The 27325-nt window shown below is 41.5% G+C and overlaps 1 protein-coding gene across 2 annotated transcripts in view; it reads left to right on the forward strand.

Annotated features, from left to right (window-relative positions):
• Nucleotides 1-27325, forward strand: part of lrrk2 (leucine-rich repeat kinase 2) — a 62875-nt gene that overhangs the window by 19053 nt on the left and 16497 nt on the right. For both annotated transcript variants that reach the window (XM_067436166.1, XM_067436165.1), the window contains exons 12-42: nucleotides 629-758; nucleotides 833-957; nucleotides 1041-1168; nucleotides 2116-2260; nucleotides 4716-4855; nucleotides 4936-5064; nucleotides 5144-5314; nucleotides 6451-6715; nucleotides 9471-9653; nucleotides 9930-10036; nucleotides 10112-10178; nucleotides 10269-10477; nucleotides 13190-13440; nucleotides 13556-13704; nucleotides 14234-14327; nucleotides 14622-14808; nucleotides 14910-15091; nucleotides 15812-16035; nucleotides 16118-16245; nucleotides 19330-19548; nucleotides 20307-20508; nucleotides 22360-22448; nucleotides 22526-22713; nucleotides 22789-22943; nucleotides 23140-23286; nucleotides 25729-25920; nucleotides 26028-26174; nucleotides 26278-26390; nucleotides 26513-26703; nucleotides 26821-26981; nucleotides 27072-27242. In XM_067436166.1, the coding sequence (XP_067292267.1) occupies nucleotides 629-758; nucleotides 833-957; nucleotides 1041-1168; nucleotides 2116-2260; nucleotides 4716-4855; nucleotides 4936-5064; nucleotides 5144-5314; nucleotides 6451-6715; nucleotides 9471-9653; nucleotides 9930-10036; nucleotides 10112-10178; nucleotides 10269-10477; nucleotides 13190-13440; nucleotides 13556-13704; nucleotides 14234-14327; nucleotides 14622-14808; nucleotides 14910-15091; nucleotides 15812-16035; nucleotides 16118-16245; nucleotides 19330-19548; nucleotides 20307-20508; nucleotides 22360-22448; nucleotides 22526-22713; nucleotides 22789-22943; nucleotides 23140-23286; nucleotides 25729-25920; nucleotides 26028-26174; nucleotides 26278-26390; nucleotides 26513-26703; nucleotides 26821-26981; nucleotides 27072-27242 (4989 nt within the window). The remainder of the gene's footprint in view (nucleotides 1-628; nucleotides 759-832; nucleotides 958-1040; nucleotides 1169-2115; nucleotides 2261-4715; nucleotides 4856-4935; nucleotides 5065-5143; nucleotides 5315-6450; nucleotides 6716-9470; nucleotides 9654-9929; nucleotides 10037-10111; nucleotides 10179-10268; nucleotides 10478-13189; nucleotides 13441-13555; nucleotides 13705-14233; nucleotides 14328-14621; nucleotides 14809-14909; nucleotides 15092-15811; nucleotides 16036-16117; nucleotides 16246-19329; nucleotides 19549-20306; nucleotides 20509-22359; nucleotides 22449-22525; nucleotides 22714-22788; nucleotides 22944-23139; nucleotides 23287-25728; nucleotides 25921-26027; nucleotides 26175-26277; nucleotides 26391-26512; nucleotides 26704-26820; nucleotides 26982-27071; nucleotides 27243-27325) is intronic.

The raw sequence follows: 27325 nt of genomic DNA on the forward strand, positions 1-27325 counted from the left end.
AATCGCACATTTTTCTATGATTAGTCACGATTAGTCACACCTAACATTACAGTTTTTTGTATATTTTTATATTGGAATAATAAATGTGGGATACTCGTACACATGATTGAGCTGTAATCAGTTAATTCACTAAGTTTGTCCCTGACGGAGACCTGTTGGTCTAAACGTTGAAATACATTAGCGCAGTGCTATCAGTGTGCGGACATCCCATTTGTTTTTTGCTTTAAAAAAATACCTTTTAATTTAAGTGAGCTTAAAACAATCTTCATATAAACCAATTATAATAAATGTCACATTTACCTGCCCTTCAATATATTTTAGGGCTCATTTTTTTCTTTTGGCCCTGTCAGACCAGTTCAGATTCTTTCTTTTGACCCATGTAACCTTGTAATATAAGGTTTTAATATTTTCAGGCAGATCTAACAGGCAGAACATTTACAGAAATGTAATGATTAATCCTTATTAAAGCTACACAAGTTAATCAAGTGCAGTGAGTGATTTCTCGGTCTTATGTTCTGTGATTTACAGTAATGACGGACAGCAGCCGGTTTATTAGGCTATTGTCACTTTAAGAGCTGCTGCACATGCACTCTCAGAAATGGCTTCGTTTGTGTTTTTGTGACCTTAGGTAGGATGAGAGCTCTGCTGCTATCACTTGGCATCCATTTCAACATTGTGGATATGATGCGGAAACACGCAAGTTCCAGTGGCGTGTGTGAAAGTGCCTGCAAACTGCTTCACACACTCTTTCAGGGAGCGTAAGCACACCTCTGGTCACTGACAGTTTCATATATGACGTTGCAACTGGAATCACAATTTTTTATTACTCCAGGAGGGCCGGTCTAGATGAAGGGGAGCTGGTTCTCCGACAGATCCTGATTGCTCTGAAGGCACATAACTTCGTTCCTGAAGTTCAGCTGGAGGGACTCAGAGCGAGTTTAGTTCTTCTCAACCCAGGTAGAGTGTCTTTCCACTGACTGTCCTTTGAGTTCATCGGTGGAATATGCCTACATGACCTCTGACCCTTACTGTGAGCACAGACAGGAGTTTAAGAGAGCATGGCAGCTCCGTAGCGGATCCTGACACGGTGGGCGTGTCTCTGCGGGTCCTGAAGAACCAGTGTGTGCTAGAGGGAGCTCACACTGTCTATCTAGAGGCACTCAACAGGGTAAATACTTGTTTCCTTAATTCAACATGGACAATAAAGTGACGTTCTTGGTTCAATGCACATTAAAGCTTGTCATGTATTTGTAATTACACATTTCTAATGATGAAGTTATTCAGTTTTAGTACATTTAAAGGTAGGCTAGGCCAGTTGTTTTATTAACCTTTTTTGTTCTGATAGTTGAAGCTTTCTTCACGTCCTGATAGCAAACGTACATACGTCTTCTGTGGAAGTCTCTGGAACAAAAAATGTTTGTCCAAATGCAATGATGTCCTAGCTAGCTGTCAACATATGTATTTCCATACCGCACACATGCTCGCAAAAACATCACACGTCATCAGCGACGATCAGAGATGTGGAACCAAAACAACGAGCTTATGCTGCGTTCGCGCCATGTCACAAACGTTTTTACGATGACGTTCAACCCAGAGCTGTTCACATCCTCAGACTCGGATTTATGCGTTTCTATGTCGACACTATCAGTGCCGAAATTAATCTGCAGCAGTCAGGTGGTAAACCTGAAGGGACAGAAATCTCTCAGCTGTCATTAAAAATATGTTTTTTGAAGATTAACAAAATCTTAGGTTTGGATCAGTGTCATATCAGTGGGTGAGTACCGTAACTGCATGACATATTAAAGAGAAAGTTCCTATGAAACTCAAAATCTAAGCTCTTAAACAACAAAAAAATAAGCAACTTCACATTTCTGTTTTTAAACCCTCTTGAATGCCTCTCCTCCCCATAGATTTCCATTATACGTTCATTACTGTAAACAAGTTTTTTTCTTTAAAGTAAAAAAATTCAACATTTTGCCAGAAATGCTGTCCATAGAGTTGAACTTGTATTGGACCCGTTATGTTTTTTGTTGGCTCAAATTGGACTTGAAACGTGGCTTTTATTTAAAATGTAAGTAAATGTCTGGAGTGTTTCATTTTGATGTGTGTGTTCAGTTTATCAGTAGTAAGGAGATTCAAGAGTGTGGACTTGGTGTACTCTCAGCACTAGCCGACTGTTCTGGAGCTGTTGACCTCATGTGCCAGCAGGGGGCGATAGACACGGTTCTTCATACGCTGCAGATGTTTCCACAGGAGCGCGGTGAGTTTAATCACTCCTCCGTGCCTGTAGATCACAAGCCCCTGCTTCTTATCCCCGCCACGCATAGCCAGACTTTTGAGTGTCAACATCATAGACTGTAAAAAAAAAAAATATATGGACAATTCCACTGAAGAAAAGTGAAGCCGCCAGTGTCCGAAAACGGCATTGACATCTTGCGCAGATTTGGGACGGAGTCTGCACAGCAGGAAGTAGAGCTGTGATATCAAAAGTCCGCCCACACTCTCACAGATGCAGAACAGTTTATTATGTTGCCGTGAAATAAACAAGGGGGTAATCTAGGACTCAGAAAGCGTACCACCCATAAAGTCTGTTAGTGCCATTGCTAACCAAGCCATCACCTGCTGTTAGCATCCCATTGACTCCCATTCATTTTTGAGTCACTTTGACAGTGAATAACTTTACATCTGAGGCGTTTAAAGACTCCATTTGTCCATTGATTATTTATAAAGAAACACGACAATGCATAAAAGGCTCCATTACCTTGTATCTTAGACTATCGCCTCGTAGAAGCTGTTTTTGGGAAAATAGGCTAACGATTCAGCATACCGGCTCTGTCGCACAGTAGAGAAATTACCGTATAGACAGGAGGAGCTGCTCAGAAGCAATCTTTTACTGTCTCTGAGACAGTCGGGGGGACGTGGAGACATAAAGTCTGATAAAGTCAAGGGATAAGAATGGGGAGAACCAAAAGCAATTAACCAACGGGATTCAGATTTCACTTTCCACAACTACTAGAAGACCTGCAGCTGCCAGACAGGAGGCTTACGTCTTATCTACGTCGTCAAGCTCAGTCTGAGCCTGAGCAGTTCGCTCAGCCATCAGGAAGTGAGTGCCTCTGATTGACTTCATTTTCCGGCGTTGACGTCTATGGGAACGCTCTGTCCATTTCTTTTACTGTCTATGGAAATGAACAGTTATGGAAATGTAGAAATTAAAGCTAAAGCTCCAATCTGCTCCCAAAAATCCTGAGAAAAGTCTGTTACTGCCTCAGTGTCAACTTTACTCAGAGAAGACGTCAATCTCAGCTGTCAATCATGACGTCCCCCCCCCCCCCATTAACTAAATAAATAAATAACTAAAACTAAGAAAAAACACTTGAAATTAAATCATTGTGATTTAAAAACTGCCTACAATGACAGAAATCAACTTTGGGGAAAAATGATTTGAAGTGTAATTGAATTGTTTAGTTTGTCTGGGGTCCGTTAGAAAACACGGAGGGGCGGCCAAAACGGCCACTTGGGACCGTTATAATGTACACAGAATGCGTTTTTAAGTTCCACCGTAATGCATTTCAAATGTTTTTCTATGCAAACATGCTAGACAGATGTCAGAAAGATGACACAACATTCAAAAATCTGAATTTTAAAAATGTGTCTTTAGAACATAAGTTTTCATTCCACTCTCGTGTCTCACGTTTTTAAACAGAAAAACCCATTCGGTGTGTATGGCCCCTTAGACAGGAAGAGACCATCTAACTGGCATGTAAAGGTTTAAAAAATAATAATAATCCTTAACCTCTTACATAGTCACCTAGCCTGACGTGGTCATACTCAATTCTAGTCAGAATATGAGTCTGATGCTCCATTGGGCTGTGATTATGGGGCGTGTTTCAACCGAACCAGGAAAGACATCAATTGGATAGATCTTTGTTGGTCTACCAATTGATGTCTTTCCTGGTTCGGTTGAAACACGCCTCATAATGGAGCAAACCAATGAGAGCAACGAAGCGACACATTGTCAAATGTCAACAGACAGAGCTCAACTGCACTGTGTTGCCAAGTCCGCGTTTTTTTTTCTGTGGTTGTTTTATATGTCCAAGGGTTGAAGCGACTATTATGTGATATATAGACCCGTGAGTGCAAATTTTAGCAGGCAACCTTGCCAAAATAACACACATTTTACCCCCCAAACACAATTTTTCCCCCGGAGAACCCCCCCGAGAAGTTTAGGGCTAGTAGTTGACGGATTTTGTTGTAAAAACTTGGCAACCCTGTCTGCACGCGCGCTGGAAAAACGATCTTTGCCGGTGTTGTAAAAAAAATAAAAGAATGTATTGATACACAGAGCACTTACCCAACATGAGCATCATCTTTGAGAGATATTGTGAAGGTGAATGCAGATACAAACAAGCTCTCCGTTTAGGATTCGGGTAAATATAATCCAAGCTCCTTTGATGACGTGCATGATTACGTTACTGTTTATCATCTGTCCGACTCCGTCATCGTCTAAAGCCCGCTCTGATGATTTCATTGGTCCGAACAGTTTCTGTTCAGAGATAATTACTCCTCTATGGAGCAAGGCCAGACCGAATTGCCCGACCTAAAAATGTTGTGGGCGGGGCTAAGTTCGGCTGGCATCCAGGCTAATAGTCACCCGTAGGGTATGTTAATATAAGCACAACTGTATAATAATCGAAACTCATTACCGTTTGTAGATATTCACTACTGGGCTCTTAGTCTTCTGTTCCACCTCATCTCTAAGAAGAAGCTGTCCCGTACGACGGGGCCTGTACTGGCCTCTGTTTTGGTCAGCTCTGTACGACAACACAAAGAGGACACAGTCATGCTTCTAAAGGTAGTTCAGTAGAATTTGAATCAGTTCAAAATCAAAAGGTTTGTTGTTGTTCCTAACAGTGTGTGTTTTTTGGCCATTAGGGGTTCCAGGCGGTGTGGAAGTTGTTGGACACCTGCTCGAGCGCCGCAGTATGGCTACAGAAAGAAGCGTTCGAGAAGGAGATCTTTCAGATCCTGCGGGAGAAGACGGCAGACCAGCGGCGAGATCAAGTGAGAAAATGAAACTGTAAGCTTTTGGACTCAAACAAAGAAAGATCCCCTGATAAGTCTATCTTGTGTTGGGCTTCAGTTGCAGGGAATGAGTTGCCTGTGCCTGTCTAAGATGGTGGCGGACGCTGAGATCATGTACATGCTGCTGGAGAGAGCGTGTGAGGACGCGGATGTGGACATGGCAGAATGTCTCGTTAAGCTGGGCGCCGACATCAACAAGAAAACGAAGAGCGATTCGCTCATATATCAGGTCTGGTATATGAACCTTCAAGGACAACTCTGGTGAAAAATTAACCTAGGGGTAATTAACACATGGTTACCGAGTAGATCGGATGCGTTTTCATGAAATCGAATGTAAAGAGTTTTGTCTCTAAAAACGGATTAGCTTATAACGCTAGTGTAGGGGCATAGGATAAGTCAAATTAAATCACTAGTTAACACCACTAACAAGGCTCAAAATAGCCTCACACTAACACGGTAGCATAATGAGGGTCCCTACATGAAAACCAAAGCATTGAGAACTTTGTAAGTCTACAAACAGTTTAATAAGAAGATAGTACATTACGTGTTTACGGATAGGCGCCATCTTGGAAAACAGTCTCGACGAGTCGAGCGACGAACGCTGTGCCAAGTGATGAACTGTGACTTGGAGTCTCATATGGGACTCCTTCTTCCCTTGTAGTTAGTCAACCATATATTTTAATAAACAGATATAATCCATGCTTTTCCATGTAATTAGTTTTCAAAAACGTATTTCCTATCGATCAGCTCACTTAGCACAGCGTTTGTGAATAATATTCATCGATCAGTCATAACATTATCACCACTGACAGGTGAAGTGAATAACGCTGATTATCTCTTCATCACAAACTGTTTTTGTTCTGTTTCAGCAGCGAAAATAGTTCCGAACATAGATTACAGCAGAAACATAGCGCATCTCACAGTGATAGTGTTTTCATTACTGAACGAATTGATTCAAAATTTGAGTCAAAAATTCAGTGACGAATGAAGCAGCTGTTTGAACGAATCGTTTGAAAGAATGTCTCAATGATAGAACATGGATGAGAATATTGCTTTATAAGAATTAGATTTATACCACAAAAAATCCCTTTCTGGACAAGCAACTTTATTACTTATTACAGATTTACTTGTCCAAAGGACAAACTCATGACAAAGCTTAATGTTAAGCCCTGCAATCCCTTTTACTATGTACTACAGTACACCCCAAACCCTTTACAATCATATCGGCGGGTCTCTCATCAAACATTGTGAAGCATACTCTTGGATTTATTCCACTACCTTTATTTAAGAAAGCTTGACTAACAAAAGAACAGGACCTTTATTGCCAATCCTAGCAGTAAAGAACGTGTGGCTGTATTTGTGCAGGTTTGTGATCGGGGGGCTCCTCTGGCCTTGCTGGAACTGCTAGTTTCCGCAGGTGTTCATGAGCAGCAGTTACGTGGAGCTCTGACCGTGTGTGTCAGGAGGAGTGACGACCCTGCGGTCATCCTCCTGCTCGGCCGTCTGGGCCTGGACCACACCAACAATGCCCTGTGCCTTGGGAGCTTCCGCCTCGGACAAATGAAGGCAACATGGCTCAGCGCTCTGCTCTCTGAGTGCAGGACTCAATCTCCAACCGGCAACAAGAACAGTAAGTCTATTCACAAGGTCTGGCAATGCATAATGTTTGAAGTTTGGTGTGTATTTAGTTTGGCATACATATCTTCAATAGAGATCTCAAAGCCATGTTCTAAACATGTTAAATATGAATATCAGAAAAAAGGGCGAGATAATTTGATTCACTAGCACAACCAAAAACATCTGGATTATGCATATAACCTATAATTCCCTGCTTTGGTAGCTGATGCTATAAGAACAACCCTGGGTGGTGCTTATTGTTGATATTGGTATACTTTACCCCTGAATGCAAAACTGAGAAACTCCTTGTATCTGTGGATGATCCAAATATGAAAAGAAGCCAGATCCACAGTGACAAACCAGCTTCCTGGTTGAATCAGAAGAATATACTTCTGCATCAACGCTCTAAACTTGTCTTGACCCAGAGAGTAGTTAATGTGTCGTCTGTCTAAAATATGACGCAGGCCTCCGTGAAAAGCACAAGAAAATAGCAGATGTAGAAACCGCTCCTCTCCTCTGAGGGAGGAAACTCCTGTATCACTTCTTTCTGCAAGAGCAAGAGGACTTGCTCACTAACTAAAATTGAACAGTACTCGGCAGAAGTTTCCACGAAGACAAGTGGGCAGAAAGTTAAATTCCATACTTATAATTGTGGTACTGCCATCTGAGTTATCAATGACTACATCGCCTGACACTGTCCTATAGGTCATCTCCAACCAGCTTGTGGGGAGAAAGTCTTCTGCATCTCCCACCAACAATGCCTGAGGTTATTTGAATTTGTCTGAATTTGGGGTTCCACTCTGGGGAAAAGCATTTCACTTCCCTGGAAAACACTTCATTTCAAGTTCGAATCTCCACTAAGGGAAGAAAGCATAATTATTGAGGGCAACCCTATTTTCTGACATATTTACGAAATCTGATGTGAGGCAAGGCTTCAAGGAACCAAGAACAACGCATGAAAGTATTTTGCTGTCGGACCGTACAACCTGCCTGCTGTCAACCAAATCACATCTCGCGTACATCTGTACTGACAGGTTTGGCTCTGGAGGGCAGCTCAGAGAAAGGTGAATATGCTTTGGTAGTTTTCGACTAACTCTGGAGGGCCTGCCCTCTGCTTCCTGACAAACGAATCAGGGACGGCTCTGTATTGCTGAAGGCTGGTCGGGCTTAGCTGCCAAATTAAGCTCAGTGAACCTGCAAGGGCTCTGGCCCACAGAGGGGCAAGAGGTAATGGATGCAACGTCTCATCAACCTAAGGAGCCTCCTTCAGTTGCAAAGATCTCTCTGGAGTGGTTGGCAGCTGCCGAAGGCACTTGAGCTCTTTGTGGCATGAACTGTTTAAACATTGGCAATTGTGCTTCCCTGTATGGAACTTGCGCTGGCGAGGGCGAGAGGGTCTCTTTTGCTGGGACGCAAGCATAGCCCTGTTCCTGTACACTAATGAGGCTAGTGAAGTAAGGCTGATAAAAGATAATAGACACTTTGATGTGAAGTTCATTGATGAATGGCAGCTTCCTAAGCGCTGGGCAAGAGTCAGAGCCACTCGGGAAGCAGTCCTTCAATTTAGAAGACTGAACATTCTGAGCTTCCAACGGCCTTACTGGTATTTGCACCATTATTTAAAAATGGCATGTCTTAAACCACATGCTAATTTGCAGTATCATTTGGTAGATTGCAAATGATCCATAATGATATTATGCAAATGATCCAACTCTGTGCTCTTTAAATTGCTCATTATCATTTGCGCCACCGGCCTCACACCATTCTCACGGCTCTCGGCTTGCTGCATACCCCGGGTGGGTACCCTTGAGACTGGCCGCAGCACCTGGGGATAAGGACAGACGAGGCGAGAGAAAAGGAGATAGAAATGACAGAGGGGAGAGAGAGAAAAAAATCTGGAATTGGTTCCCAAAACGCACTTCTATCCGGTCCTTTACCAGTTGGGTGAACTCCACCACTATGCCTGGCGGTGGTGCTGGATAGCCCTCGGTGGACGGCCCTCTGACTCTTCCGACGGATGGTGGACGGCAACAGCTCCTCCAGGTTTGGGCAGCGGGTAGGAGTTCCCCATCCCTGGTCCTCCCTATCATGGCGGACAGCAGCAAGCTCTGGCCTCAGCAAACGCCGGCTGGCAGCGAGTTAGTCTGTCCAGCCAGCAACTCACTCCAGCCCATCGCATCAAGCACCCATGGAAGCAGACTCTGTTCAGCCATTCTCGATAGCGCCACGAATTTCCCACAGTGGCAAGGGCTCTATGACAGCACATTCCTCCTTCCTCCCAGGCTCAGCACCAATGTAGCAAGGTTAGTGATAAAGGAATGAGGAGGGAACCGGCAGACGTTCAAACCTAACTTTAATATCATAAAATAAACAAAAACAAAATGAAAGTAAATGGCAGCCCCTCAAGGATGACTGCCACACACACATAAACAAAACATAACGTAAATGTCCCAGGCTTGGTCCACTTTCACTGTCATCACTCTTCCTTTCATCAATCCGGAGCTCCTCCATGACACACTTGAGACCGGTGTGGCGTGAAGGTGACGCTCGTTTGCAATCGCTCCAATGCCCTGTCCTGCTTGCCACATGCACATTCAGTAAAATGAACCACACCTTTTTCATTTGAAGTTGAAATCCCTTGACTTGTGACTTCTAGAGTATCAGTTTGTCATTTACTTTAGAAGTATGTTGGGAATTGAATTATACATAACAATAACCAGCCTGAGTGTTGATTGTAAATCTATTCTTTGTGGTAAATCTCTCTTAAGGTAAAGGTCAATGTTTGGCCAGACAGATCTTGTCACTCCAGAGGAGGAAAGGGTTTTTGGGAGTTAGTAGATTACTGAGTGATGTCAGCACTTCGGGATATTTTACGGATGAGGAAAGCGACGACTCGCACATTTCCTTAGATGAGAGCTTGGTCTTCATGTTTGATGACTTGGAGAGTGACGGTAAGATGATTCTCATGGAAACATCATTTAGTTGGATGTGGGTCATTTTTTGCATTGCCTTTACAACTTCATGATATGCTGAAAAAGTTTGTATGTATTGATAATTACTGGATTATTCTGAATAAATATTGACAAATTATTTATTCCAATTAAGTTGATTAATTAATCTGCATATCCTGTTATTCATTTAATAATGTTAATTGTCTCACAGCAAGCAAATCACACTTATATTATTATTATTTATGTGGAATAATGACTGTGGTGTTCCATTGGTAGGGAGTGATGGATCACCACATGGATTATCGCTTTCCAACGATTCACCAGAAGTGGCAAGGAAACCTTCTTGGAGACATCACAGTCGACGTAGACGTATTCATTCAGAGGTACTAGATCAAACAGATGCACTTTTGGTGGGGTGTGGGCTTGGATTTTAACTTTAACTTGATGTCTTTGTACAGGGAAGCCACCGTGAGACAGATCAAAGCATCCCTCTGCGTAAGCGGTTTAACTCTCACAACACCAGAGGTACATACTCTATAACATGCTTTCAGACATGTGAACTAGTTCTACGAATTTCTCCTCATCATTGTGTATTTTGTTGTGTTATCTCTACAGGGCAGGGTTTCATTGAAAGCTTGACTCCTGGTGCTCTTCCTCTGGCCATAGACAAAGACCCCATCCATCTGCTCGACCTGTCAGGGAATGAGTTGAGCGATCTGTCCTGTTTGATGGATGTGAGCTCGCTCAAGCGACAGGTTGAAAACCTTCTTCGGCTGGATTTGAGCAACAACAGTCTATCAGAGTTTCCCAGTGTTCTCTGCCAGGTGTGTGGAAACATTTTGACAGTATTATTAAAGCAGCATGCTGATAAAGTCAACATTGAACAGCACTCAAGACCCATTCTGTACTGTTTCTACAATGTGTGTGTGTGTGTGTGTGTGTGTGTGTGTGTGTGTGTGTGTGTGTGTGTGTGTGTGTGTGTGTGTGTGTGTGTGTGTGTGTGTGTGTGTGTATATATATATACACTCACCCAAAGGATTATTAGGAACATCCGTTCAATTTCTCATTAATGCAATTTTCTAATCAACCAATCACATGGCAGTTGCTTCAATGCATTTAGGGGTGTGGTCCTGGTCAAGACAATCTCCTGAACTCAAACTGAATGTCAGAATGGGAAGGAAAGGTGATTTAAAGGGGGGGTGAAACACTCAGTTTCAGTCAATCTCATGTCAATCTTGAGTACCTATAGAGTAGTATTGCATCCTTCATATCTCCGAAAAGTCTTTAGTTTTATCATATTTATAAAAGAAATATAGGCTGTACCGAGTCTTTCCGGAAAAAACCGAGCGCCTGGAGGCGTATCGTGTGGGTGGAGCTAAAGAATGACAAGCGCGCAAAGCGGTGACGTCCTCAAGCGTGGAAAATCCCCTCTATCTCAGCTAATACAGATAATGATCCACAATCAAATCTGAGGGAGAAATAAATTGAACAGGAGAAACGGCAACATCAGGACGTCCGTCTCTGTGGTATGTAAGTTACTGTATTTAATGGCCTCTCCACATTTCTGTGTGTTTACTCGCAGTGTATGAGGACATGATTCGGTTAATGGACTATTGTATGCGACTCGACCTTAGAAGTAGCATGCAAAACGGTTTTGCACGTCAGAATACTGTAACGTTATACAGAGAACAACAATGGAGTCCGTTAGCGCATTTGAATGACGAAGCACGCGATCGTGTCGTTTACTGATGTTTACTCATGCGTCCGTAGCCAAAAGCACAGACATTTGAAGCAGTTTAAGTTAACTCACCGGCTGCTTCCAAAGCAGGACCGAAGCTTTATCGCTGGGACTGCTCCGTCAAAAACACACTTCTTTGGTATGATTTGGTAAAGTCCTGACAGCAGTGGCGTGTAAATCCATTTTGAGACGCAACTGAAATGATGTTGTGAAGCTTCCCGTCATTTCTGCGTTCAAATCGGTTCAAATGCAGCGCTGCCTTCCCGGAATGCTGTGCTGAAGCGTTTAAGTCGCTCGACGTCACCCATAGGAATAAAGAGAAGCGCGGCGCCACATAAGTGTTCACGGACGACTGGATCTGCATCTGAGAGACTGTTTACAGCGTGCTCTAGTCACGCGCGCGCGCACCCTACCGGGAGAAGAGCCCGTACGGCCCATACAAGGACCTTCCGCTCTTATTAACGTCAAGTAGACCCATACTCGAAAAAAACTCTCCGAAACTTGTGAGAAACCGGAAGGAGTATTTTTGACACAGAAATACTCCATCAAACGTCCAACATTAGTTTTTGAAACTTTGTCTATGTTTAGGATGGGAATCCAAGTCTTTAACAGTGTAAAAAGCTCAGTATGCATGAACCCCCCCTTTAAGCAATTTTGAGCGTGGCATGGTTGTTGGTGCCAGACGGGCCGGTCTGAGTATTTCACAATCTGCTCAGTAACTGGGATTTTCACACACAACCATTTCTAGGGTTTACAAAGAATGGTGTGAAAAGGGAAAAACCTCCAGTATGCGGCAGTCCTGTGGGAGATAATGCCTTGTTGATGCTCGAGGTCAGAGGAGAATGGGCCGACTGATTCAAGCTGATAGAAGAGCAACTTTGACTGAAATAACCACTCGTTACAACCGAGGTATGCAGCAAAGCATTTGTGAAGCCACAACAACACACACTACCTTGAGGCGGATGGGTTACAACAGCAGAAGACCCCACCGGGCACCACTCATCTCCTCTACAAATAGGAAAAAGAGGCTACAATTTGCACGAGCTCAACAAAATTGGACAGTTGAAGACTGGAGAAATGTTGCCTGGTCTGATGAGTCTCGATTTCTGTTGAGACATTCAGATGGTAAAGTCAGAATTTGAAGTAAACAGAATGAGAACATGGATCCATCATGCCTTGTTACCACTGTGCAGGCTGGTGGTGGTAGTGTAATGGTGTGGGGGATGTTTTCTTGGGACACTTTAGGCCCCTTAGTGCCAATTGGGCATCGTTTAAATGCCACGGCCTACCTGAGCATTGTTTCTGACCATGTCCATCCCTTTATGACCACCATGTTCCCATCCTCTGATGGCTACTCCCAGCAGGATAATGCACCATGTCACAAAGCTCGAATCATTTCAAATTGGTTTCTTGAACATGACAATGAGTTGACTGCCCTAAAATGGCCCCCACAGTCACCAGATCTCAACCCAATAGGGCATCTTTGGGATGTGGTGGAACGGGAGCTTCATGCCCTGAATGTGCATCCCACAAATCTCCATCAACTGCAAGATGCTATCCTATCAATATGGGCCAACATTTCTAAAGAATGCTTTCAGCATGATGCATGTGGGGAGGTACACAAAATTGTACAGGACAAAATTGTAATGAAATATTTTAAGCAATTATATCTCATTACAATTTAGTGGGCCCTATATTGCAGCTATATTTACAATTTCTACAATTATAATGGTTACATAACACTACCATTACGTAATAAGAAGAGTATGTTCAAAATGATATGTTTTCTTTTCCTTAGAGTTTAAGAAGTCTAACCCGTCTAGATCTCCAAGGTAACCAACTGCAGTCACTTCCTGGAGAGCTCCTGCGTTTACCCGCACTGAGCACGCTCAACGTGTCACGCAACTGCATCGGTCCACTTCTGCTGCTGGACCCCAAGGTGTGCAGTCCGACCTTACGGCAACTCAACCTCTCCTTCAACCAGATCACCGTCTTCCCCTTCCAGCTCAGTCAGGCCATGGACAAACTGGAGGAGCTCTCATTGGAGGGGTAATGATGGGATAATTGGGCTTGGTGCTGTCATTTTGTTCTTTTTATAATTGTTATAAGATAGACATAAGTGTGAAAAGGTTGTATGCACAGTAAACTTTATTTATTTTTTCAGCAATCAGATCTCAGAACTGTCTCTCCCTCTCTGTCTGGCTGAATTGAAAGTTTTAGATGTCTGTAAGAATCAAGTTAAAATGGTTTCAGACAATTTCCTCACTGAATGTCTCAAGATGGAAACTTTCATCGCTTCAGTCAACCAAATCAGTGAGTCTGCCCAACTCTTTAAAGCAAATTAGGCAAATTATCTTTCAATAGGCAAATATCTATTTAGTAATTGGTTTAGACCAGTGTTATTTATTTGATATTTTTTTCTTTTCTTTTCTTTGATACTTTTCTTTTATTTTTGTATTTTCAGTTTTTTGAAACCTTTTATATATATTTCTAGACAGATTTAATACATTTTAGTTTTAGTTATTTTACTACTTAAACGTATTTATTTCAGTTAGTTGCAAAGACGACATTGCACATTTTTGTTTACGTTTTTAAAGTTACCTAACACATGTATATTATAACATTAACCGGTTAACATTACAATACACATGACTAACAGCATGACTTGCTGTCGCCACAAAATGGGCGTCTACTTTTAACCATCCAATCCGTTCACATTGGATAAAATCAAGAATGGCACTTTCCAGATGTTAAATAGTTTTTTTTAACTTTGTTTCATGAAAAGTATGATGGATAATTCTCGAAAATCGTGTTCTTGATTGTTTCTGTTGTTTTCATGCAGGTTCATTGTCGCACCTTCCTTCAAAAATAACCACCATTAAATTATCACAGAACAATTTTACAAGTGTTCCTGAAATAATCATGAGCTTGCCATTGTAAGTGCCTCTCTCTCTCTCTCTCTCTCTCTCTCTCTCTCTCTCTCTCTCTATCTGACATTAGATATCTCACAATAACATTGCTAAAAAAGTTTTTGCCAAAGATTTTGCAAATTTACTGGCAGAAATTATCAATCATAAATCATAACCCCTCCTAAAGTCTTAATAACTGTATAATTTGCACTCTGGTTAAAGATGCTGTTAATAAAGCCTAACTTGTTTTGAACTTGGACGGCTCCTTTTGATACTGTTTTATAATGTGCTCTTTTAACGCCTGTCTCTTTGTCTGATCAGTTTGCGTTCGGTGGACATGAGAAATAACAGCATTGGCGTTCTCTTGGGTCCGACTTCCTGGGTCAGTGTAAACCTGAGAGAGCTGATGTTCAGTCACAATCACATCTCCACACTCGACCTGAGCGGCCCGGTGTACAAGTGGGCCCGACTGGAGAAACTTCATCTAAGCGCCAATAAGCTCACTGAGGTACGATTCGTATCACACTTTTATTCAGTGCAGTTTTGGTCTGTCTACCCCAGAAAGGGTATGTTTGTTAAAAAATGAGTTTGAAGTGCTTTGTGGTTTAGATCCCTCCTCAGATCGGTATGTTGGAGGACCTGACGTCTCTGGATGTCAGTCAGAATGAAGGTTTGCGCTCATTCCCTGATGAGATGGGAAAGCTGGTTCATTTATGGGATCTGCCTCTAGATGGACTGCAGCTCCAGCTGGACCTCAAACACATCGGGAGCAAAACCAAAGACATCATCAGGTCAAAGTCTGCCTGCATGTCTCATGTCCCTTTTAAAGTTTTTTTTTGTTGTTAATTTTTGTTATATTTATTTTTTGTTATTTTATTTTATTTATTGATATTAAACAATATTTTAATAATGTTTTATTTATTTTATTATTATTGTATTGTATTTTATTTTTATTTTATTTAATCATTTTATTTATTTTATTTTATTTCATTATTTGATTATATTTTAATATTTTATTTTATTATTTAAATATTTTTTATTATATATATTTTTTATTTATGTCATTTTTGTTAATATTTTTATTTCATTTTATTAAATAATTATTTATTGATATTAAATATTAAAATATTTTATTTTATTTTTCATTTTATTGTATTTTTGATTTTATTTATTTAATTTTATAGTATTTTTATTATTATTTTAATTATTTATATTATATTTATAATACTATATTTATAATTAATTCTATTATTTTAGTATTTAGGCCGGTATTGGCAGATGATAATAGACGATTTTATATATATTCTTCTTCTCCTGAACTGACTTAAACTCCCTGTGCTTTATAATGATATAAATCATGATAAAAATGAAAGATGATTGGCCATTTAAAAAAGAGAAGGGCCTTGTAATGTGTCCCGCCGCCTGCCTTTGTCCTGTTTTCAAACACCTTGTCCAGCCAGTTGATGGAGTCTTTAGCGTGAGTATTAATGTGATCGCGGTGGTTCTGGCAGGTTCCTACAGCAGCGTCTGAAGAAAGCTGTCCCCTATTACCGCATGAAGCTCATCGTGGTGGGCGGCCCGTGTAGCGGGAAGAGCGCTCTGATTCGGCAGCTGATGAGACTCAAGCGCTCTCAGTGGCGACCCCATCAGCACACCATCGGCGTCAGCGTCCGAAACTGGGCCGTCAGGAACAAAGAAAAGAGGAACATTCAGCTCAATGTGTGGGAGTTATCTGGTGAGCATCTACACAAGACTAGGAACAAATCAATTGTGGAAGAATCTCTTCAGGAAACTGCAGGTTTTCTGTTATTGTGCAGGTGCTGAAGAATGCAGTGGGTTTCACCCTCACTTTATGAGCTCCAGGGCGCTCTATCTGGTGCTGTATGACCTGAAGAAAGGACCCAGTGAGATAGATGCCATAAAACCCTGGCTCTTTAACATTAAAGTAAGTTTTACAATTTTTTTTTTTTTTAAAGAATTGGGTTTTACAGCTTGCAATTCAGACAACATTTGCTTATCACTTTTAGCAGAGTTTTATGTAGCTTCAATGCGTTTCCTGGAAAATTACACCAACATTTTGTATTTAGACCACTGTATGTGTGTATGGGAAGCTTTTCAATTCAGGTAGGCTAAATTCAGGCGGAAATGGTACCAGAGTAATTTAGTGTAAATAAGTTACTTTGTGTACCACATATGAGGTCAGAGCTCTTCCACAGACACTTAAAATTAGGGCTGGGCGATATGAGGAAATATATCGTCTGGACGATAGAAAATGTCTATCGTTTTATATAAGGCTCTATCGCTATCTTATAAGGCGTTTACGGCAGAATTTTACGTCAAGATGCACCTCACGCCACGGCATGCCCATGCACGCTGCAATACATAAACAAACATGGAGGAAGATGGTAGTAGACGCGGTTCAGACCAGGGTAATTCTCAGAGTAATTATGCCAGAGTGGTGGCATAAGCGCTCAAAACAAACTTCAGACACAGACGCTGCAACGGGCTTTTACGCGTGGCACACTATATAGCCATATATTGAAATATTTTAATGGCAGGTGTAGGGATGGAGAAAACTAAAAAATTTCTTGACTGACCACCGAGCCTCATTAGCCGGTTGAAACTGGTTAACCGATTAGTTTAAAATATGCTGCGCTATTTGAAAAAACAGCCGCGAGCCGCGCGAGTCTCTCTCTCTCTCTCTCTCTCTCTCTCTCTCTATATATATATATATATATATCTCTATCTCTATCTCTCTCTCTCTTTCTCTCTCTCTCTCTCTTTCTCTCTCTCACACACACACATACACATGCACTGTCCTAGCGCTGCCGCCTCCCTTCCACTCACGTCACTTTTATAAAATCCCCCACAGCGCGAAACACGAGTAATATATTTGCACGCTTCATCCTGTCGTTTGGCCTGGCTCTAACCTCGAGTGTTTTAGCCTGTTTACTTTTTGCAAACCTTGTGAGCGCGCAAACCCAAACGCTGTGACCTCGCGTCAAATGTTTTTATTGGTTTATTAAAGCAGCACTAGGTAACTTTTCAACCTTCATAATATATTTTTCAAGACTCTTGTGATGAAAAATCGACTTACAATAGGTTGAATGACACGTCTGCCATAGCCTGATGGGGTCTGTATCGTTTTTAATCGTACTTTTAAACTTCGGGTTTCGGGTAGTAACCCGAGAACAAAAAGAACTACAAAATTCGACTGCTTTACGGCATACACGTCACTTCCACCAACACACACACTTCCTTAAATTCGGACGTGCGAGCCCAACTTTGTTCGTCTGATAATATAGTCATGTCCGAAGCAGCAGAGACAAATAAGGAAGCAAAGGTTTTGTTGGAGGAAAGCAATAAGAGGAAACGAAAAAGTGATGGGATTAAAGGCAGGACGAGGATCAACATGTGACCAGCGTTTGCTCGTCGGCGTGAGCTGAAGGAGGCGTGCCCGACCGATGCTGTCCTGCTTGTTACGGTGAGCTACCACTCAAACATTGAACTGAAGTATCATATAGATTCTGTAAAACGGTAACCAATAGACTACTATAATGACGCTGGCTTGTAAACGTGAGCATCGTGATTATTTGGCATTTGAAAAAAATAAAACCCATGAAATTATATTCATATGACCTGCTGAAACATAAGCCACTGACTGTACCTGATGAAGACATTTCACACGCGCCGCCAGAAGAACACCTGCATGTGAACTCCTCCTGCAGTGTTCAGGGGAACTGTTAGTGCTGCACCAACCCACGGGACGCTTTTATGAAGTTATTTGGCCCGCCCCGCACCACTGTATATATTTTTACAACCCGCCCCGCACCCGCGACCATTAGATAGACATACGGGGTCCGCGGGTTATGAGACGACCGACGCATCACTAGTTCAGGGCTATCAGGGTTGTCATGTCAACAAATGCACGCGCGATGGCATCCCCTGTTGTAGGATGACAGATCTTACGACAGTAGTTGAGGACATAATTTTTTCCAAACTGTAGGGGGACCCCGAGAGCAAAAGTAGCCAAGTGCGGCTTTAAGTACAAACAGGCGAGTTATGAAAAATTGAGTGCGAGGGATATGTTCACTTCACACAAAAAGATTTTGGAATGAGATGGTTAATTGTAGCAGCGTTTAGTCCACTGTATAATAGCCTAATTTAGAGATAACTTTTTTTTTTTTAACCGACAACTTTGATTGGTTAACGTTGATACGGTCAACCATCGGTCAAGCGGTCATCGGTTAACATCCCTAGGCAGGTGTTAACTTTACCAACAGTCTTGCTTGAAAAAAGGTTCTAAATAAAATAAAAATGTAGTCCATACTACCTTTATTTGTTTTGTATATCATTTCAAACTGCATTTCCACATTGCAATTTTGTATAGACTATTCATAAACTGAATTAACAGAAAAATTGCTATATCGTTATGTATATCATTATCGGGATATCAAATGAGCTATATCGGGATATGACATTTTGGCCATATCGCCCAGCCCTACTTAAAATGTGAAGTATATACTTGATGATTTTATTCCGGACCCTGTATAGGGTCTGCAAAGTTTAAGAGCAAGCACACCTAAAATGTAAAAACTAACAAAAACTTTGAGAAATATTGCAATTACAAGTCTGACTTCCCTGGTTCAGGAATTTTGTACAACCCATTTTGTAAATATTGTGCAAACAGTGGATTTTCCTCAGGTAGCATCAAAATGTTGTTAATATAATGTTTTTTAATATGAATAACCTTTTAACCTTTCCTGTAGCTCAACCAGTAGAGCGTGGCGCTAGCAAGGCCAAGGTCATGGGTTCGATTCCCAGGGAAAGCAAGAACTGTCAATAATGTCAAAAATGTGTAACTTGAATGCAATGTAAGTCGCTTTGGATAAAAGCGTCTGCCAAATGCATAAAAAATGTCAAATGAATACAAAACCAGACCAAACCATTTTTGTGGGTCATTTGGTTTAGGTTTTAAAATGACATGATTTGCATATGTAAAAAAAAAAAAAACGCCTGTTTCTCTCAGGCCGTAGCTGGACAGTCTCCTGTGATTGTGGTTGGAACTCATGCGGATGTGTGTGAAGAGCGCCACCTGCAGGAGTGTGTTGTGAAGCTGCGAGAGGAGCTGCTGTCTCAGCCCGGGTTTCCAGCAATCAAAGAAAACCACATGCTCTGTGCCTGTGAGGAGTCCGAGTCCATCAACAGGTTACGCAAAGCCATCTACAGAGAGATCATTGAATTTAAGGTGAGTTACTAATTCAGTTTTTCATGGCACAAATATTATCAATGATATTAACCAATAAAACACAATAAAGTTATCTTAAAAGTTGTCAATATAAAAGTGCAATCTTAAGCACTTTTTTTCAACAAACATCTGATTTCTAGTCAAGGGCAGTGGTGTCAAATTCAGCTCGTGTAGGGCCACTGTCCTGCTGAGTTTAGCTTCAACCATAAATAAACACCCCTAGGATGTAGGCTCAATCCAACGGTTTGCTGATCTTTAACGGTGGCAGAAAGCAAAAGTTTGTATTATCATTTAGTCTGTGTCCATTGCATATTGTGCTGTTTTTACATCCTTTCTGGCCTTAGCTTTTCCGGGTCAGTACATCTACCTTGGGTTGTTTCGAGTGTAAATGCAGACATCGGATATGTGTCACTTTTAAAAGATGATTTAAGCTTGTTGTTAAAAAAAAAGCGTATATAATCAACAAATCAGAACGGGCGTCAAGACCTGCAGTGTATATGTGGCCTAAATGTTGCTGTATTTGAATAAGTCTCTCCTGCCTAATATTTTTAAGGTATAAAGTTGCGGCAAACAGTAATTACTCTTTTGTTTTCGCCCTCTTCCATGGCGACGATAAAAGTATATAATAATAATAGCATCTAATATTAATAGTTTTATCACTTTGTTGGAGAACCGATCTTTCAAGCTGCCATCACTTCGGTGATGTCACCTGAACAGCTTTGCATTAATTTAATCAATCCCATCTGTTCTTTTGGCAGATCCAGGGTCAGCCGGTAATGGGGCAGCTTATTCCAGACTGTTATGTGGAGCTGGAGAGGAGATTTCTGCAGGAGAGGTCACGTGTGCCGGCTGATTTCCCGGTACTCATGCACAGCAGACTACTGGAGATCATCCAGGACACACAGCTGCAGTTAGAGGAGGGAGAATTACCCCACGCCATCCACTTCCTCAGCGAGGCCGGTGAGAGTTGCTTCACTCCTGAATCTCTTCCTGATATCTTCCTGCTGCTGTTTATATCCAATAACATATACTTTATAAAATAATCTTTTGGTAAAGTTTAGTTTTAACTTTGAGCATTTTTATTTTAGGTTTTTTATGTGTACTGAAACATTCTTTGCGTTCCATTGATTCCTAAGGGGGTTAAATTGACCAACGAGGGACTGATTGTTGTTACTTTTTTTTTATTTCAATCGTGTAAACTGCTTTAATCCAATAAAAAATGTGCATTTGTGGTTCAAGTGCAACAAAAGTCCTAAGTTCTTGGATCACTCAGATGAACGCTAAATTTATTTAAAAAAATTAAAAAAGTAATTTTAGGTCAAAATGACCCGAGGGAAGGATGAAGGTTATGATTTATCTCTCCTCCACCTGCGACCCATACACAATTAATTATAATGTAATTTATTTCTTGGCCTGTTTAAATCAGCACTAGGTAACTTTTCAACCTTCATAATATATTTTTTAAGACTCTTGTGATGATAAATCGACTTACAATAGGTTGAATGACACGTCTGTCATAGCCTGATGGGGTTTGTATCGTTTTTAATCGTACTTTTAAACTTCGGGTTTCTAGTAGTAACCCGAGAACAAAAAGAACTACAAAATTCGACTGCTTTACGGCATATACGTCACTTCCACCAACACACACACTTCCTTAAATTCGGACGTGCGAGCCCAACTTTGTTCGTCGGATAATATAGTCATGTCCGAAGCAGCAGAGACAAATAAGAAAGAAAAGGTTTTGTTGGAGGAAAGCAATAAGAGGAAACGAAAAAGTGATGGGATTAAAGGCAGGACGAGGATCAACATGTGACCAGCGTTTGCTCGTCGGCGTGAGCTGAAGGAGGCGTGCCCGACCGATGCTGTCCTGCTTGTTACGGTGAGCTACCACTCAAACATTGAACTGAAGTATCATATAGATTCTGTAAAACGCTAACCAATAGACTACTATAATGAGCTGGCTTGTAAACGTGAGCATCGTGATTATTTGGCGTTTGAAAAAAATAAAACCCATGAAATTATATTCATATGACCTGCTGAAACATAAGCCACTGACTGTAACGTTACCTGGGATGAAGAAATTTCACACGCGACGCCAGAAGAACTCTGAACTCCTCTTGCAGTGTTCAGGGGAACTGTTAGTGCTGCACCGACCCGCGGCGCTACTTTTATGAAGTTATTTGGCCCGCACCGCACCACTGTATATATTTTTACAACCCGCCGCGCACCCGTGACCATTAAATAGACATACGGGGTCCGCGGGTTATGAGACGACCGACGCATCACTAGTTCAGGGCTATCAGGGTTGTCATGTCAACAAATGCACGCGCGATGGCATCCCCTGTTGTAGGATGACTGATCTTACGACAGTAGTTGAGGACATTATTTTTTCCAAACTGTAGGGGGACCCCGAGAGCAAAAGTAGCCAAGTGCGGCTTTAAGCTGTAGATTATCCGCAGTGTCCATGATCTGCATAAAACTGTGGGCTTGGCAGTGTCAAAATAAAAGTCAGACATATCTGCCAAGAAAAAAACATATGCCAATGCGATAATTACAAAATGCCTCATATCGGCCAATATAAGCATTGGCAATATATGTATATCAACCAATATTTCAAATGATTAAAAAAATATGACTTATATTCTGAAAAAAAAAATATGGTACGTTTTCTCGAGATTTGGCTGAAAATATTGAAAACGCCATTTCCATCACCATTGTTTACTTGTTCCTTGAGCTTGAGTGATCTGATCTGTATTGAAATGTGATCACTTGCTGGAGTAAACAGGCCCTCTTGTCTGTATTTGTCTCCAGGTGTCCTGCTGCACTTTGATGATCCAGTGCTTCAGCTGAAAGATTTGTACTTCATTGACCCACAATGGCTTTGTGACGTCATCTCAAAGGTTATACACTCTCACCTTACACCTTACGCACTCACATTCACAGCAGTAACGTCTCATCTCTTTGTGTTGGTTAACAGACGCTGGCATTGAAGAGCAGTGGTCAGTGGGACAGCACTAGAGGAGTAGTGCAGCGTGCCGCTGTAGAGATGTTTCTGGACACGCATCGCTGTTTCCCCAAGAATTATCTCACTCAGTACTTCAAACTACTGGAGAAGTTTCAAATAGCCTTGCCCTTCGGAGATGACCAGTTACTTATACCTAGCAGGTAGCGATAAGACCTTTTTTGTGTGAAATGTATAAGTTGTATGGTTTTAATTGTTTGTGTTTGATATGTGCCCAGCCTGTCGGATCACAGGCCGGGGATTGAGCTCCCTCACTGTGAGAATTCAGAGGTGATCATTCGGCTTTATGAGATGCCTTACTTCCCCATGGGATACTGGTCCAGACAGATCAGCCGTCTGTTGGAAGTGTCTGATTTCCTGCTCCACGGCAGAGGTAACACAACATAAACTCTCAGCGTAAAGTATTCCTGTAACTGGCTGAACATTGTGCTAGCCATGGCAAGATCATAGGTTTGATTCCCAAGGAATACTCACATACTAATATAATGCATATTAACGGTTTGCTTGGGATTCAAATGTCTGCCAAATGAGCAGGATGTAAGGTGGTCAACTGTGTGTGTATTCTGCAGAGAAAGCGTTAAGACCAAACCGGATCTACTGGAGGAAGGGCATCTATCTGAGCTGGTCTGTTGATGCTTACTGTCTGGTGGAGGCCTTGTCTCTAGATGAGAACTCTGCTAGCTTCATCAAGATCACCGTCCCCTGCTCTCGCAAAGGTAAGACAGACATGGTTGTATCCCAGTGTTTGGGCCATTATAAACACTACAATTCTTAAAGCACATTCGTCATTACTGTAATATAATGATAATGATGGTGGGGAATATGATGGAGGTGTACAATAATGAGCTGTAATAGTTTAAATGTTGTTGATGATGTGGTTGTGAGAGTGATGATCATGGTGTTCAAGATCTTTACTGTCATATCCACTGGGTTCAATGAATTTAGTTTATCCCCTCGCAAGAAAAAGGGGTAGAAGGGGGACAGAAAAATAAATAAAAGGAAATTCAAGAATATATATAAAAAGACAAGACAATAGAATATACTATAAAATACAAAGTAGTAATACTATTAAAAATAAATAAACAATGGCAAAATGCACCACGAGAGGAGGCATATGTGTATTATTCCTATCCCAGCCAGGGATAGCGGGGGGAGTACTGGGGCCAAATGCGGAGCTTGGAGCCCTCCCCTTGGACAGCCTGTCACATACGCAAAGTCTATACCACCCTATACTATATCTCATTATAGGCAGATTATATCTGCTAGGGATGCACAATTAATCACAATTTACCCAAAATCAAGCTTAAAATAATTGGCCTTATTGCAATAATGATATCGCAAAGGCTGCGAGTTTTATATTTTTATGTGCAGCTTGTCAGCGAAGCACAGCTCTGTGATCTGTACTTTACTATACTTTTGTAAGCCCCGCCCAATCATCCCAATGACGGCTTTCGATTGGTGGGTGAAGGTTTCTTGTGAGTTCGGTCTTTTCAGCGGGGCAAAGTAATTTTATTCCAATTTACCTTTATCTGATCTCCACATGATCTCAAATTTAGGTTAGAATGCCGATTGGTTATTAGGTCATTTGTATAATAATTTAACTACATTTGAATATTCTATTTAACTCTTTACTCTTATTGAAATCATTAATTTGGTTCTCTGAGTCGCACAGGGTTCTTGCACCTGCAGTTATGCGGTCCCACGGTGACAAACTCACCCGTCCGATCATTAACCAGAGGTTATGGCTAAAACGATTTAACAATGTTCCCTATGCTTACTATTGTTAAAAAGTACCCATGTTGCCCCCTATAATCGACTGTATAACAACTTAATTAAAGTTGAAATGGTAACCAGAGGTTATGGCCAATACTAGGGATGCACTGATATGGAAACTTTAGCCGATACCAATAACCGATAATTCTTTATATTTGAAAGCCGATAACCGACATATTGGCCAATAATTCTAAATAAAAAAAATTATAAACTTTGAGAGCCTGATTACAAAAACAAAAGGCTTTCCATTAAAAGCAATGTCCCAAACACTTCAACATGAATCAAACATATAAGGTACAGTTGGCTTATTTGAACCAGTGTAAGATTCCTTAACTTTTCAAATTAATTTTACAGTCCTATGGCCAACATACTTTATTAAAAAATGGTAACGCTTTACAATACGGTTTAATTTGTGTTAGCACTAGTTAACCAACAATGGATGAACAATACTTCTACAGGATTTATTCATCTTAGTTCATGTTAATCTCAACATTTTCAGATCCAAAGTTGTGTCATAAAGAATCAAAATGCATGTGGCATGCATGAAATGGCCTACATGAGAGAGAGTAGGAGTGGGGGTCAATAGAGAAAGATGGTGATTAGGATAATACTGAGGTGAGACTTGGGTCTTGGATGGTGATGCTAATTTCGTAAAAGACAGTTCAGATGTTAATTTCCAGAAAGTGTCCTTTGTCTTCTCTGGGAGTCGCAATCTCCTTCAGTTCTCCAGTCCTACACTTTATTATCATGAAAATACCTGAGAAGGCTTGAACTCAGATAAACCATATATTGTCGCAGTCGTGTGTTTATTAGTCATGTTTAATCAAAGCGTTTCAATCTTCTGTTTATTCAGCTACAGTGATGATATGATGCCCTTAGGCCGTTTCTGCGAGATATCGCCCTCTGGCTTTCAGATGGAGCAGCATTTACAGATCACAGAGCCGTGCTTTACTGACAAGCTGCGCTTAAAATAATAGCAGCTTTTGCCAAAACGTGTGCGATTTAATTTCGATCATGCAGCCCTAATATCTGGCTATTCTGTATCTGATTACAAGTAAAGTGCAAACTTGTGTGAAACTTCTCTTTTTGCACGCTGCAGTATTTTTCTAATTACAGTCGTTAAAAGTCATTGTCACGTCATGCAGTTCAAATGGAGTCTCAAGTCAGTGTTTCTCAAGTCGAAGTCAGGTCATTTTCTTTATTTAGGCAAGCAAGTCCTTAAATTTGTGACTTGAGTCAAGTCATGTAACCCGAGCGAGTCCCCCACCTCTGCATGGGGGTGATGATAATGGTGATGGCCATTGTGATTATGACAAATGATGATTTTATAGTGGCGATGGTTGTGATGATGACGACAACAATAATGAAGTCTCTGTCCTATGCAGGTCGTGTGTTGTTTGGGCAGGTGGTGGATCACATTGACTCTCTGCTGGAGGAATGGTTTCCAGGCCTCCTCGCCACTGACGTCCATGGCACTGGGGAGACACTGCTTAAGAAATGGGCTCTGTACAGCTTTAGCGATGGACAAAACTGCCAGAAGATGCTGCTGGAAGATCTACTCTCTAACATCAACGCAGGTCTCTGTCCATTCTGTTCAAATTCTGAAGCACAACTATTTTATTGATAACCTGCTGTATAAAAATGGTGGCACCTCTGCTGTCCTGACTGGTTGCTTGTCTGTAAGATGGTTTGCTGGTGAACCCAGAGGACCCCAGCTGTACTCTGCCCATCTCTCAGATCTCTCCGGACCTGGTCCTGAGCGACCAGCCGTCCAGCACCATACTGGACCCAGAGCAGCTGGAGATGGAGCTCTCTAAAGAGTATCTGTTAGGTTAGTACACGAGTGAACCCATAGCCAGAGACGCCTGTAGGACTCATTGTTAATGTCAAGAAAGAAAGTAATGCAAGTAGAACTAAACTGTTTTTTACTCAAGGGGATGGAGGTTTCGGGTCGGTGTATAAAGCTGTGTACAAGAACGAAGAAGTTGCTGTGAAGATTTTTAATAAACATGCATCTGCTCTTTATGTTCATCGGCTGGTACGACAGGTAAGATATGTGATAGAAAAAGAAACCAAGCGAGTCTTAACTTTCACCTGGTTGGGAAATAAGCAAGCTGTACAGCATCAGTACATTGTTGTTGTATTTTCCTGAAACTGATTCGTCTCCAGGAACTGGCAGTACTTGGCCGACTGTGTCACCTCAGTCTGGTGGGGCTTTTGGCCGCAGGTTGTAATCCGCAGATTCTCGTGATGGAGCTCGCCCCTTATGGCTCTCTGGACTCGCTGTTTGAGCGGGAAAATGGCAGTCTCAGCCGCAAACTACAGCACAGGATAGCTCTGCATGTGGCAGATGGTCTCAGGTGGGTACCCTAGCTAGACACAACGCAAAACCCTAATCACTGTTAAAGAAATGTTCTGGGTTCAATACAAGTTTAAGCTTTAGGACAGTGTATGTGCTACTTTTTGTATTCAAACAGATATTTGCACTCTTCCATGATTATCTACCGAGATCTGAAGCCACACAACGTTTTGTTGTTTAACCTGAAGACGGACGCTGAGGTCATCGCTAAAATCACAGACTACGGCATAGCACAGTACTGCTGCAGCATGGGCGTCCGCAGCTCAGAAGGGACTCCAGGTCTGCCTTACTTTCCCATAATACTCCATAATTAAACAAACGGAGGATATTTACTTTCAAATGTTCTAATCTTGTCTTAAACACTTACAGGTTTTAGAGCCCCGGAGGTCGCCCGAGGTAATGTCATCTATAATGTCCAGGCAGATGTATTTTCATTCGGTCTTCTCCTGTATGACCTTTTGACCTACGGCGAGCGGATATCTGATGGAATGAAGTTTCCCAGTGAGTTCGATGAGGTGGCTGTGCAAGGAAAACTGCCAGGTAACATGCTCAGTTGTTTAATTTTATGTTTGTACATACAATACTAGGGCTCGGTTTGAAATATACATTTCTCGATTTCAATC

This window comes from Pseudorasbora parva, chromosome 25 (genome assembly GCF_024679245.1).
Source record: "Pseudorasbora parva isolate DD20220531a chromosome 25, ASM2467924v1, whole genome shotgun sequence".
Lineage (NCBI taxonomy): Eukaryota > Metazoa > Chordata > Actinopteri > Cypriniformes > Gobionidae > Pseudorasbora > Pseudorasbora parva.